Source organism: Xiphophorus couchianus, chromosome 2 (genome assembly GCF_001444195.1).
Source record: "Xiphophorus couchianus chromosome 2, X_couchianus-1.0, whole genome shotgun sequence".
Classification (NCBI taxonomy): Eukaryota; Metazoa; Chordata; class Actinopteri; order Cyprinodontiformes; family Poeciliidae; genus Xiphophorus; species Xiphophorus couchianus.
In genome coordinates, this window is record NC_040229.1 from 3,101,930 (window position 1) to 3,115,688 (window position 13,759).

At 42.1% G+C, this 13,759-nt stretch overlaps 1 protein-coding gene across 3 annotated transcripts; it reads right to left on the reverse strand.

The window, feature by feature from the left end:
* Positions 1–51: 51 nt before the first annotated feature.
* On the reverse strand, positions 52–13,618 carry cdc42ep1a (CDC42 effector protein (Rho GTPase binding) 1a). Of its 3 annotated transcripts, none has more exons than XM_028041293.1 (4): positions 13,474–13,618; positions 7,493–7,587; positions 6,812–7,297; positions 52–2,367 (listed from the first exon to the last, which is right to left on the reverse strand). In XM_028041293.1, exons 3-4 carry the CDS (start codon positions 7,275–7,277, stop codon positions 1,718–1,720), a joined length of 1,116 nt encoding a protein of 371 aa, XP_027897094.1. In that variant the 5' UTR covers positions 7,278–7,297; positions 7,493–7,587; positions 13,474–13,618; the 3' UTR covers positions 52–1,717. The 3 variants fall into 3 exon arrangements, with proteins under 3 accessions (XP_027897094.1, XP_027897093.1, XP_027897091.1); XM_028041292.1 differs by having other exon boundaries at positions 6,812–7,397; XM_028041290.1 differs by having other exon boundaries at positions 6,812–7,587; positions 13,430–13,596.
* Positions 13,619–13,759: the final 141 nt, after the last annotated feature.

The following is a 13,759-nucleotide window of genomic DNA, read 5'->3' on the forward strand; positions in this document are numbered from 1 at the left end:
TAACCAAATATTTACTTTGTGTCTCAACATTTTGCTAAATATTTAGTTTGCAAACTAAATATTTGTATGTGTGAATTATTTTTAAAGCAGGTGTCTCATTGTGATAAAAAATCCCAGGAGAGGCTCCACATTTATTATTTAGTTCAGTTTGTGATGTTTCTAAATGAACAACATGGTAAAAATACGACTGAGAAATCAACCCCAGTTTTTCTCTAACAGGTTAAATAACCCAAATTATTGCTGTTATTTTCTGACTGTAACTTTTTAAATGGTGAACAGAAACTGAAGGAAACTTTAATAAAATGTATTTTAATTAACTTATTTCCTCTGACATTCCTGGTAGAACCAAGTCAGTAAATCACCTTCAGAAGTCGGTTTGCCTTTTGTTCCACTTTGCAGTGAAGCATCACTTTTCTAAATTGTCCCATTAAATCCTGATAAAACAGGCGATGCTCCTTTAAGTGTTTCCATTCTGCACCGTTCTAGAAACTCTAGATCTGCCGTGTTCATAACTTCTGTTCCCTTTTTGTGCGATTTGTTCCTGAGTGAAATCAGTTTGTAGGGATGCAGTTTGGTTTGTACTTCCTCTCGCCCAGAACGTCGCTGCTGCAGAACAGGAAGTGTGAGGGGAACCAAGCGAACAGCAGGCTGGGTAACTTCCACATAAAGCAGTTTTTATCCGGCCTGAAGGTGATCTACGCTGCTCCTTTCGGCGCGCCTCTGATTTCCATGTCTTAGTTTCTCCTCAGTCTCTTTCTCTTGGAGCCGGTTTCTCAGAAATGGAGAACCGATCTTTACCAACACTGGACCTGTGTTGCTGTTTGCAGAGCAGCTTGATTGGAATTAAAAAGGAACCTTTTATACAGAATGCATGTTTTTATATTTCCATTCTGGTTTCTACTGCTTCTGAAAACGGCCTGCGGTAAAAAAAAGACATTATTTGGCAATGACTTTGTTTTTAGTGTCTGGAAAATGAACCGTTTCAAAAACCCCCCCGATTGTTGAGTCACACTGCGCCGTTACCTAGCAACCCCAGCAGAGCTCCAGCATGTTTGGTCAGCTGGTTTTCCTGATGTATTCGCTGTACAATGGCTGCAGGAAAAGACAAGAGTTTTGTTGTTGACTCACCATCCAGAAAGCATTTTCTACGACGGCGCATTAGGGCCATCGAAGATGGGAAAATAAAACAGGAGTGGTTACTGTTTGCCAAGTTTTGAGATTAATCTCAGAAATTTTCTTGAAGTGACTTGGAGTTTCAAAGGTTTGCTAGAAAAAAGAGGTTAACTTCACAAATTTTCTAGAGACAACTTTGAAATTTATGAGTTTCAAAATTTGCGGAACTTTAGCATTTTTTACTTTTTCTAGAAAACTTAATTTATTAATTTCAAGATTTCTGAGTTTTCAGGTGGAAATTTACTCTTTTTCTGTCTATAAGAGCCCAGAATAGGCCCTTATAACTTGCTGCATTCTTGTTGGTTGCGCAGGAGGCGCCACTTCTGCCTTTCTAAGATGTACAGTTGTATAATTGTGCATCTTTTTGCAGCCATTTTCACGTAAGCAGCAAATTGTTTGGATTTAAAGTGACAGACGCCCTAAAAGGCTCATTCTTACAGAAAATCTTATGATTTTGTGCAAAACCTAACAGACATGTTTGTTGTTGAGTCCTGACCTCTTCCAGGAAGGTCACCGTCAGGAAGGTTCATTTGGTTCCTTCCTGTCAGACTTTGATTTCGTCCTCATCGTCCATGAAGCTGTAGTTTATTTTCTTCGTGGGCTGACTCCGGAGCTCCTCCATCTTGTTCTGTCCCTTTAAGAGGCCGACGCCGTAGTGGCGTGCTAGCACGTCGGTAGCGCTCTGAAACCGCTCGCTCTCCATCCGGACCCCGACCCGCTCAGCAGAACCCAGCAGCACGTCCGGTACTTCCCCGGAGAATCCCCTCACCGCGTTTTCCTCCTCACACCGGTGAGGACTCGTCCCGCCGCCGCCATCGTCCTCCCGCAGCAACGAGTCCACGAAGGACACGGTGGCAGAACCGTCCGACCCGCACGCCGACTCCGCCTCGCCCGCCCGCCACACGGCGGCGCTTTCCTCCGGGTGCCCGTCGATCAGGCCGAACACTTCGCTCATTAGGGACGGGCCGAGGTCAAAGGTGAAGGTGTCCAGGGAGGCGAGGGAGGGCAAGGAGTCGGAGTACGCACCGCGGGTCGTCCGTTTGGGTTCAGAGGTCACAATGGCGGCAGAGCAGGTGGACAAGATGGCGTCGGTCTGATCGGTGAGAGAGCCGCGGTGAACGCTGGAGGAGATGGACGGCTGCTGGCGCTCCAACCGGGACAGACGAGGCAGAGTGACGAACCCGGACTCCGGACCTGAAGAACAGAACATCAGAACCATCAGAACCATCAGAACATCAGAACTACCAGAACATCAGAACTACCAGAACATCAGAACTACCAGAACATCAGAACCATCAGAACACGTTTCATCAGCAGTTTTCCTGCAGCCATCTTGGAGCAGAGCAGTAGGAAAACGATTTATGGTTTTAAATGTTTGACCTCTAAAAACAGCAGAAGTCACCAGTGGTGGCATCACTACTGCTAAGCCGCTAATAGCAGAGCTAATGTTTCACTTAGCTCTCATTGCTAACTTTGATAGCACACTTAGCTTCTGCTAAAGTTATCAGCTAAACTCAGTGACTACAAAAGTGAAACCAAGAGTGAAGGTTTATTAGAAGATTCACTTCCTGAAGAAGTTCAAGTCTGCAGAAACTCAGAATAATTAATTAGTCGTTTTGTCACTGATGCATCAACAACGCAGCCTGAGGCTCAGCTAGCCTCTCCCTTGTGATTTAGTCTCACTGCAGGCAGAGATTAGTTTAAAGCACATGCAGTAATGGCCTAGTCAAAGTCCAGACCTAAGTCCAACTGAGACTTGAGTTCTCAGATGTTCTTCATCCAGTTGAACTGAACTTGACCCATTTTCCAATCATTATTTTTAAAATATAAAATCCATGTTTTAAACATTGATGATTTCTTTTCCTGGGCAGCTCTACCTGTTGGTCTGTCGTTTAAAATGACAACCAAACTTTTTGTAGTTTATGGTTGAAACTTGACAAACTGAAAAGGTTTCAGTGGAGACAGAACAGCTGCAGCTCTGCGGTTTAAAGACAAAGATCTATCAAGGTGAAGCCAAACTGCACCGCAAAATGATTTCTGTTCAGAGGGAGGCGTTTTATTTCTAATCAGAGTAAAATTATTACCAGCATAACGTTCTTACAACGGAAAATATTCAATACGACAAAAAGGATTCATCTTTTTATAACCAAGCTTATAGTAAGTATACATTTCCTGACTTAAATCGACTAAATAACAAACAAAAAAAAGCTTAATTTTTTACATTTTTTTCTATCTTCTTGGCCTGTTAGTAATTTAGACTCTGATTTTGGCCCATTGACAAACCATTTGTTAAGATAAAACCTTTAACTGCTCGTCCTCATGATGCGCTATGACGCGCGGATCCAGCAGGGGGCAGCACAGCCTTTCCTGGACAGCTTTGGTACCAACGAGGGGCTGAAATGTTTCTGTTGGCCTTCGCAGCCTGTGGCATCATGAAGCCATGAGCAGAAACCCACCAGCTTGAATATTTTAGAAACCAACAGGATCTGATTTCCAACTCCTGAAACCGAAGATGGAGTGAAAAATATTTTACATTTAAGAAAAATAAAAATCGTGTCTGTAAATCTGTTCTACTTAGTACTAATGGCAGTTTTAGTTTCACCTGGTTGTTTCTGTAAAAAAACAAAATAAAAAAACTCATTAAGTACCTTTTCCATCCAATTATTACTCAATTAATCCAAAAATAGATATATTGCTATTAAAATGATTTTTAGCTGGAGATAAATCCTTTGTTACAAACGATCAAATATTCACTAAAGTTATTGACTTTTAGGAAATAAAATGTTTGCTTTCCTATTTTAAAAATGAGGGTTTAGCTGCTAGATGAAGATGTTTCTGCAGTCATTAGCGTTGGGGTGTGATTACTTTTCCATTAGTCTCGTTTGGTTTGGATACATTTGTTACCTTAAAAACTGAAATCATAATTTCTTCCAGTCATGTTTGTTAGTTTGATGATCTTCGTATTGAGTACATTTTGTTTTATGATGTTTTATTTGAGCGGTTTTATGGTTCTGCTAACGCCCCGTTCATCTCTGCTGGAAAACCAGCATGACATCATCTGGGTCTGCTCTGCTATTTTGGGATTAAGACGGGGAGCGCCACTAAATCCCAAAATTGTCCCAAGGCTCAACTTTAAATGTTTTCCCTTCAGATGAAACTGCAGCTCTGTTACAGAGTAAAACAAGGGTAAAGGACCGATGAGTCAACCGACGTTATCTTAACGCTACGGACAACAAGCTACCGTCTGGGTTAGCTGAGTTCAGTCCTCTAGAGACAGATTTGTCCAAGATGTCCTCATAAATCCCCTCGGCTCACAATCAGCAGCGTTTGTTGTGAAAACAGAGATGGAGCGGTCTGGACTTCACACACATGGCTCAAGCAGTCGGGGGGTGTGTGTGTGTGTGTGTGTGTGTGTGTGTGTGTGAAAGGCTTAGTCATTTAAATGCAACACACTGCTGTCCCTTCATCTGTAGGTTACCTATCAAGTTTCTCTTTATATTTCCTCTCTTCGTAAAGCTACCATGAACATTAGCCAGTGGTGGGCGCTCCTATGCTAATGAGCTAATAGCAGAGCAAATTTCTCATTGAGCGCTGTAGCTTTATGCTAACTTTGAAAACGGTTAGCGCTATTAGCTTCCCCTAAATTAAAGTTTTCAGATAAAGCACTACTGAGCTGCTGGGAGCTAATTTTTCGTTTGCTCCTTTAGCGTTTCTGCTACCTTTGAAGAATTTGCTGCACTTCCCCTAATAATTTAAGCATTCTGGATAAAATTATAAAGAGCTTTCAATTTGTTTTTGATAAATTCAGTGTTGGTGTAGCTAATGTCCATGATTAGTGCTTCAGGGTTAGAGCAGATAGCCTTTTAGTTAGCAGTAGAGGTGTGACCAAGTCACTGTGTTGCAAGTCTCAAGTAAGTCTCAAGTCTTTGTCCTCAAGTCCGAGTCAAGTCTCAAGTAAAGACAGGCAAAAGTCGAGTCAAGTCTCAAGTCAGGAACCTTTAATTTCAAGTCATTTCGAGTCGTTTTTATTTTTTATAATTTGCAATTATACATAAAATTCAAATAATAGGCCATTTGTTCGTTTTAAAATATGTATTTATCTCAAATGATAGAACATGTGTAGCTGAACACAAAGTATAAAAAACATTTTTAAATTGGACCACTTTATTGCCCAGTTCTGTTAAACTTGATATTCAATAAAAAAGAGGAAAATGCTGACATTTCCACAGCACAATACAAAGAACCATCACAGCAGTTTTTTCCTCTTTTCTCTGACCTGTCAAAACAATATATTGTCAATATAATTTCCCAACGTAGATGTCTTCAAATACACCAACCATCCTTAGATGATACTAGACCCGGCTCATCATCATGATGGGACAGAGAGACTCTGTTCCCTGTGTTCAGGTCCAGAATCTGCTTTCTGTTCCGGAGCCCCACTCACTATCCACCGGCTTCCTGAGCTAACACGGTGCACATTATTTGTGGAGGCATTTGAAGGACCGGATTTATGGTAAATAATCACCAATTTAACCCGGAGTACACATGCTAACACGAAGTTAGCTAAAGTCAGCTATCTTACAGCAAAAGAAAAGCGCCACCTACCGATCTTTGTGAAGCTTCAAATGCCGGACAAAGTTGGACGTCGTGGCATCTCCATCCGATATTCTCTTCTTGCATGTTTTACAAGTTGCAGTTCGGTTTTTAGTCGAAAGTTCATAACCTACGTAGCCAAAAGAAATTACTCGCGGAAGCATATTCGAGCGGTTATTTCGTATTTAGTTCCCTGAGCTCTGCAGCTTTGCCGCGTTTTTTTAAACGTCCAAATCCTGTTAATTTGATTGGTTGTGCTGCAGCTACGTACACATACATACATAAGGAGAGAGGAAAACCATAGTGACGGTCTGCGCATATTGATACGGAATGAGTGACATTAATTAATGACGCCACTTTATAAATAATGTGTTTTAAATTTTAAGACTTTGAGTAAAAAATATCAAGTCTTTTCAAGTAAACAGCTTCAAGTCGAGTCAAGTCCCAAGTCAATGGCATGAAAGTCAAAGTCAAGTCCGAGTCTTTGAGCATTTTTTCAAGTCAAGTCCCAAGTCGTGATTTTAACGACTCGAGTCTGACTCGAGTCCAAGTCATGTGACTCGAGTCCCCACCTCTGGTTAGTAGTACTGCTAACGGAAAAGTCCGCCACGGGATTGTATGTCTGACTAAAGTGCCAGTGATGCACTACGACTTTTTATTTTCAATGGTTGTCTTTGTCTGATATTCAAGCAGTTTTATGATCTAAAAAGTATGGAGGGCAAGAGCAAAAACAGAATAAATTTGTAAAGGAAGATGCTGTAAGCTGGGTTACAGGGGCAGTAGCCCAGGGCCACAAGGTTTGGGGAGGCCAAAATATTTTTCTTTCTTTTTTAAATAAATTAATTTGTCTTTACAGTTCATTACTTTACATGTATCAATTTGTTTTTGGTACAAATTGGTAGGTAGTCTTATACCTACTGCTGTATAAGACTACCTATTAATGTTCTGTCATTCTCACCAACCTGTCTCCAGCCCAGGGCCCCCCGCCCAGTATGTCCGGCCCTGGCTGTGAAGACATTAATACCGGGAGGTTTTCCCGACTCACCGTAGGAGCTCTTCTCCCGGTCTGGCGGGGATCCGGGGAGCAGCGCCCTGGCGGCGGGACTCCCGTTGGGCGCGTCGACGTCCAGCCGCGGGAGGGAGATGGCGTTCTTGATGATGGGCGACACGGTGGGCGGCGGCGGCGACAGCTCCTTCGCTGCGTCCCGGGGTCGGTTGTCCGAGCCCCGCCGGATGTGACGCAGCGTCCTGGAGAAAAACGCGCCGATCTTGTTGTCGGGTGAGGAGACGGAGACGGAGTCGGCGTCGCCGTTGCCGCTGTTGGCCGACCCGCCGTGGTTGCTCAGGAAGGACGTGTCTCCGAAGACGTCGCCGCCGCGTCCCACGTGCATGGTGTGGCGGAAGTCGCCCAGCGGAGGGCTGATCATATCCGCCGTCAGGTCACCTTTATGGCGCCGCCGGCCGGGGGACACCAGGCCTTTGAGGCCGGACAGCTTCTCCTGAAGATTCATGACCACAGAACCTGGTGGATCTTCTCCCAGGAAAGATCCGAACCGACACCAAAAAACAAACCTCAGCTCAAAGTTTGGTCCTAGTCCAAGTTTTTCCAAGATTAAAGGGCAAATCCAGGTCTGCAGGACTAAACGGTTTATTATTTACAACCCAATTTCAGTCCCACTTTATGATTTGATTTTTCGCATCATTGAAGAAGTTAAATTTTCAGAACCTGAGGGAACCGGGTTCAGTCGGGTTCAGTTGGGTTGGTTCCTGTTGGTTCTGCAGATCGCTCCAAGGTTCGGCCTGGAAACAGGAACAGGGCATCTATGGAGAGGAGAGACATCTGTGTTAAACCTGGAGACTCTGGGAGTTTCTCATCTGCTGCTGTATTAATGTAAATATGAAACATTGTCTCGGTTCAGAGATGAATCAAAACGTTCCGTTTTCCCTATAAATCCGTCCCAGAAGTTTTTAGGATTCCAAGTGTCCGCTGGCGTGGAACCGGCTAAATTTAGCCCTCAGAATCTGCCCCTCTTCCCCACATGGGAGGACTTTGTGCCTCCGTCTTCCTGTTGTGTCTCGCTCACATTTCAGCAGCCGGACTGTCAGCTGCCTGGGTCAGAACATCGGATCAGTTCAGGAACAGGCAGTCAGACAGGAAGAGATGATAATTACTGCAGCCGATGCTCAGATTACTGACTATAAAACCCACAGAATGGATCCAAAAAATCATTTTATTATTGATTTTTATGGTTGTATTGTAAAAAACGTTCAGAGTAATTATTAGTAGCCCAAATGATACATCGTAGAAATTTTAGTTTTAAATCGCTCCACTCAAGACTTGTGCAGGTCAAGGGTCAGAAAAAGGGAAGCTAATATCTCTGCAGACCCCACACATCCTGGACACAAACTGCTCAGGTGTTTGTCTTGACACAAAATAAAAACTATAAATATTAACCAACCTATTAGTTTTAGAAACAATTTCTCTTTTCAGTCTTAAACTGATGCTTTTCTAACTTCCTGCGGTAGTTAGCTGTTATGGTCGAAAATTAGCATTTTTAACGACTTTTAGTAGCTTTAGCAATATTAACGGACCGGACTGACAAACCAACACAAGAATAGGTAGATTCTATTACTTTAAAAAATAGCCTCTAAGTGGTTTAAACTTGTAAACGCTGCGCAGCTAAAAACTACTGATATTTTTAACTTCTGTTCTAACAATATGAATAGACCAGACGGTCAGATAAATGTAAAATATGTTTTTAATTATTATTTCTGTTTCCTGCACTGCAGCTGAAAATGTTTTCTAAGTTTGTTTCTGCATCTATTTCAGTAAAGTTTCTACATCCTTCAGGCTTTAAACCATGAAACTAGATAAAGTTCCATTTTTAACTCATTTTTCCAGCATATGCCGTCACTGCCCTAGTAATTCCTGTTGATAATTACAGTAAATTTTCTTTTTACACTTTATCTCTACTGTAAAACTTTCTGCTTAGTTCTGCTTTTGTTCATGTGTTTGCTGCCTTTCTTCTTCATAAGTCTTTGTAAAACATGCAAACCAGCTTTTTGCCACATGTTTTCTGTTCCAGAAGAGTAATTGAAATCCTGTCTAAAAATATTTTGATAGCACAAAGAGCTAAAAAATGCCCCTCTGTTTCTCTTTAGAGGTTTTTCACAGCAGCTAAACGTCTGCAGGCCTCCCACCACACCAAGCCCGGCCTGGCGCCATTAATGAGCCGCTACGGTTCACAACACGCAGGATGGCATCAGGGCCGAGGCGGCCCCTGACCGCAGACCGGGCCGGCCCTGCGCCCGCTGCCCAGGGCGGCGCTGGCAGAGGGGCGTTGCAGACAGGCAGCAGAGCAGCAGGCGATGAAGAAAACAGGATTCCCCAAGTTTTTAAAGCCTAAACTCATCCCAAATACAATTGAAACCAAAAGTTTACATACACTAATGATACATAGTTTTTTTCACACTGAGGTGAAACAGGATGTTACTACTGGCAGAAACGACAAAGACGACGACAGGAAGTTGTAGGATGATTATGTTACATGATTTTTTTTTTTACATCTTATCGCATAAACAAACTTATTCACATGTGATTTTAATTGTGTTTCTTATTTAATGGAAAAACCACATTGTTTTTTTTCTATTGGCGGATAATAGATGAAGTTTTGTTCACATTTCTAATGGAAATGCAGCTCGTGTGAAAAAATGCGTGTCTTTTTATGAAGTGTTTGTAAACTTCTGGTTTCAGCTGTAACTCCAGGAAACGCAGGCAGGCGTTCCTAATTACTCTGAGGTAAACCGCAGATGTAGTTTATCTGGATATAATCCCATTAAAAGATCTTAAACCACGGCAGGAAGAACCCCTGAAACTTCCTGCCAGGCATTTTTAATGAACAACTCTTCTTCTCTGCTCCTCGCTGAAACGTTTATTATTAGCTACACAGAATCCTAGAGATTCAAAATGCCATGAAATATCACAAAAACATGCCTGACAGCATTAAATCTGAAGGTTTAATGGTTTAATCCCAGTTTGTCTGTCTTTGTTTTAGATATTAGAAAAGTAGGGAGGCGTTGACAGCAGCCTGGATTATCCTATAATCCTAGTCTCTCCCATCATCCCTCTGCTCAGAGCCTGTTAGCTGAGCTCCCAAATCTAATTAACTTGAACAAATTAATTAGAACAAGAAACAGGGAAAATACAGCAGAGTAGAAAAACGTCCAAATTTAGAGGAATTAAAGCTGCGAACTCATGATGAAGAGCTGAAGAGAAGCTTTCCCAGACAATTTAACAATATTTAATATTATAATTATTTCTCACTAATTCTCATTGCAGACAGAAACTGCAAAAACTCAACAACATTATATTGAGGCTTTTCTGACGTAAAAACAACAAACCATAAACTATTTAAAGTCTTTCATGAACAGTTATTAGCATGAGCGTATAATTCAAACCCTGAGGATTAAATCTGTATATTTTTTATCTCCTTAATTTGCTGTAAAACCTTTTGGACCAAACAGAACAAAACTATAAAAATCAACTCCAGTTTCACTACTCTGCTAATATTTGAGCTAATCTTTAGCTTAGCGCTTTAGCTAACTTTGAAAACATTTAGCAAACTTAGCTTTGCCTGAATTAATTTCTTAGCATAAATTCTAAAAGTTAAATAATTTACTTGGATATTTTTGTAAACTTTCAGCTGAATGAAGTTACTTTTGGTTTCTGTCTGTTAAAAATTCTTCAAGTAGTTTAGATATTTATATTCATGCTATTATTTTAAAGTCTGTTTAGCATTTTAGCATTAGCTTCTTTATTGTTTTCTTCAGTAGTTCTTTGTGCAGCGCCCCCACAGGCGGGGAGGGGAACAGGTTCCTCAGTTAGTTTGGTTGTTATGAACTGCAGCAGCTGAAAATGTAACAAATGTTGCAGTTTTCAAACTGAATCTGCTGGATTATCAGGTGGGAAAACAGACTAAAACTTCATTTGTTGGTTAGTTAGTTAAATTCAAGTTAATTCAATTTGTTTTAATTTTTAAAAGCTAAACTACCAGATGAAGAACTGCAGTCTAAGCATCCATCTAAAGATGCTGCGGTCCAGTTTTTCTCCCTGATTTCATTCTTCGGAGACTCGATCCAATGTTCCCGTGTCGTTAGAGCAGTTTATTCTTTGGATGGTTTTGTTAGATGTAAACCAGAGTAACCACAGTCTGAAGGGAGCCGTGTGTGTTTGAACACATTCCTGAGCAGAGCATCACTCGGTAGAGTCTCCATTACGACCATCTGATTGAAACCATGTTTGGGATCCTTCTCTTCTCCACGCTGACCTCCTCCTCTTCCTCCTCCTCCTCCTCCTCTTCCTCTTCCTCCTGCTCCTCCTCCTCCTCCTGTCTGCCATCCTCTAAATTACATCAGGTTTTCATTTATCTTGTTCTTAAATTTATGTGAATTTCTGCTGGTTTTGTTTCAGTTAAATCCACATTGGACTGAATATTTTAACTCAAGTCTTCCTCTCCTCTCGGTTACTCACTAACCAGGTGAACAAACATGCGATAAGGCCACGATTTTCAGGGCCACCGCTTGACTTTCAATTACGCTCCTATTTTCACCATCGGCTCTCAGTCCGAGTCCAAGAAAAACAGCTACGTTTCCTCCGCAGCCAAGAAAAAACACTCGCATGCCTCCAGAAAATGTCCAGCCTCTCTGTTTCCTGGCACTCCTGACTTTCCTTCTTTGTGTTTGTGTTTCTGTCGACTTCCTTCTGTTCTCGCCTTCTCTCTCTGACTTCTTATATGTTACAGATTAAAACGTTTCAGATATCGATGCTGTTAGTCACCGACTAATGCGGGAGGATTATTAAAAAGCTGCAGATATGGATTTAATAAAATCTACTGACATTATTAGACAGTTTCTCTGATTGATGACACATAATGAGCAGTGGTGCTCCCAAAAGGTGGCCACGGGGGGCCTGGCCACCGCTAATAAATGGCTCTGTAATAAATCGTATTCATGTCATTCAAACCATACAGCCTTGTTTTTTAGTCAAGACAGAAATATAAAACCCAATAAATACATAAATAAGTGAATAAATTTATATGTCATAATTTAATAAATCCTAATAAACATTTTCTGAGTGATGAAGAGTAAAAATCATTATAAAAGGAAACAAACTTTATGCTCACAAACAACAACTGAAGTCCTACTCTGTTTTTGTCTCTCTGTAAAAATCTCCCTCCCTTTTTCTTTGCAGCCAAATTTCCATTAAAATTTCCTTTTAAATTGTGTAACTGCTTATAAAACCCAATTATTATGTTTGCCCTTTAATCTGCAGTCGTTGGCATCAGGACCAAATTGTGTGCTTGAAGCTCTTAACAACACGGTGCATCCGTTCACAGGGGTCAGAGGTCACTGACAGACGACTGGACTGCGACCATTTGCTGACAGCTGCTGGTGATGTCAAAGGTTTCCAAACTTCACACTGTGAGGCCAAAGACAGCAGGAGAAGCGCAGCGAGCTCCGCCGTGTGAAAACCAACACGGCCGATTTTCACGTCAGTCACACCTGGAGGTCACCAGGGGTCAGAGGAACGTTGGGACCTCAGGAAACGTTTGTCATCAGCTAACAGCGCGCCGTCGCTACTGGAAATCATTTGGTTACAGGGAAACATGCATGTGCTAACCATCTGCTGCCGTGATAAATAATCCCAGAAGTTATCGCGATAAACAATAATATTGTTGTTTTCAGACCATCAATAAACTTTAAATTCTATTGAACATTTAACTCTGGAACTGGAAAATATTTTCCAAAGTAAATAAAAACAACAAATCAAGTTAATCATGAAGTTTCTGCTGGTTGAGGCCGAAACACCAAACTGAAAACTTTTATCATCCAGCAGAAAGAGAAAAACAATAACTGGAAATGATTGAGTTTCTTTTCATTTATCATGTAATGAATTGACTTGTTGCTACAGAACCAGCCGGATCCGTCCCAGCCTGTTTGCTATCGGGTTTTGTGCGGCCGTCTCTGGTTTTTATTGATCGTTGGTGTTTGTTTGCTGCAGGGCAGCAGCCTGACGTGGTGGTCCCTGTCGGGTCAAAGGGCACCGAACCCCAGAATCACGCCCCCCTCACTGAGCCCTGCTTGTTTCTAAATTTAAAGCCTCTGGTTGTTTAATGTATTTCACAGAATCGGAGGCGTTTCACAGGCGTGTAATTACAACCAAACTCTGCTGAAGTGTGGAAATAAAGTGAATTATTGCTGCTGCTCCTGTTTGGATATGAATCTATGAATCTGCTGCAGACGGTTTGATCATTAACACCAGAATAATACGGCTTCATCTGAAACTGCAGCTAATCTGTTCAGCTTGAGATAATAGTCTAATAATTAATCCCAGCATGCCACAGCGGTGATATTAGGCTGTTTTGAATAACTGGTATTGTTGCTCAGCCTCCTCTTCCTGTTTTCTTGTTGTTTTATCTGTAACTTTCTGCTGGTCCACCTGAATAAATGTTATTTCTGCTCTATTCTTGTCCTCTTGGACGTGGAAAAATGTGTTTGAAATGATGCAGCAGCAGCAGCAGCAATAAAAGCCCCTGAATGAATCACACTTACTGCAGACAAAGCCTCTGCATGACCAGGAAAGTTCAAATGAGTTCACAGTTACCTAAAAACGAGGCTGGATTCCCGCTAAGCGGTTCGGACGCTCACCTGGCCGCGGCGGACCGGGATCCAGGCTGGCTGTGCTTCCCGCGGACAGGACGCGCGTTTCGGGTCCGGGTGGTCCGAGCGAGCCGCCGGAGCTGTGGGTCTGTCCCGCTGGAGAATTTGGGTCTGCGGGGCGGAAAGGGGCGGGCTGAGCCTCACATACCAGCAGAACCCTGGGAGAGCCGCTCCAGAGCTGCACATCCAAACCCGGCGATCAGGATCGATTACTGATTAATTCAACTCAAATAAATCAGTTTCCTGATTTTTAACGTCAGCAGACGTCATCAGA

What these genes read in the sequence shown, in the direction of transcription:
- cdc42ep1a (XM_028041293.1), bottom strand. Translation starts at nt 7,277, where the DNA reads ATGAATCTTCAGGAGAAGCTGTCCGGCCTCAAAGGCCTGGTGTCCCCC. An exon ending in CCGGGAGAAGAGCTCCTACG is followed by an intron (nt 2,368 to 6,811) that starts GTGAGTCGGGAA and finishes TCTGTTCTTCAG; the next exon opens with GTCCGGAGTCCGGGTTCGTC.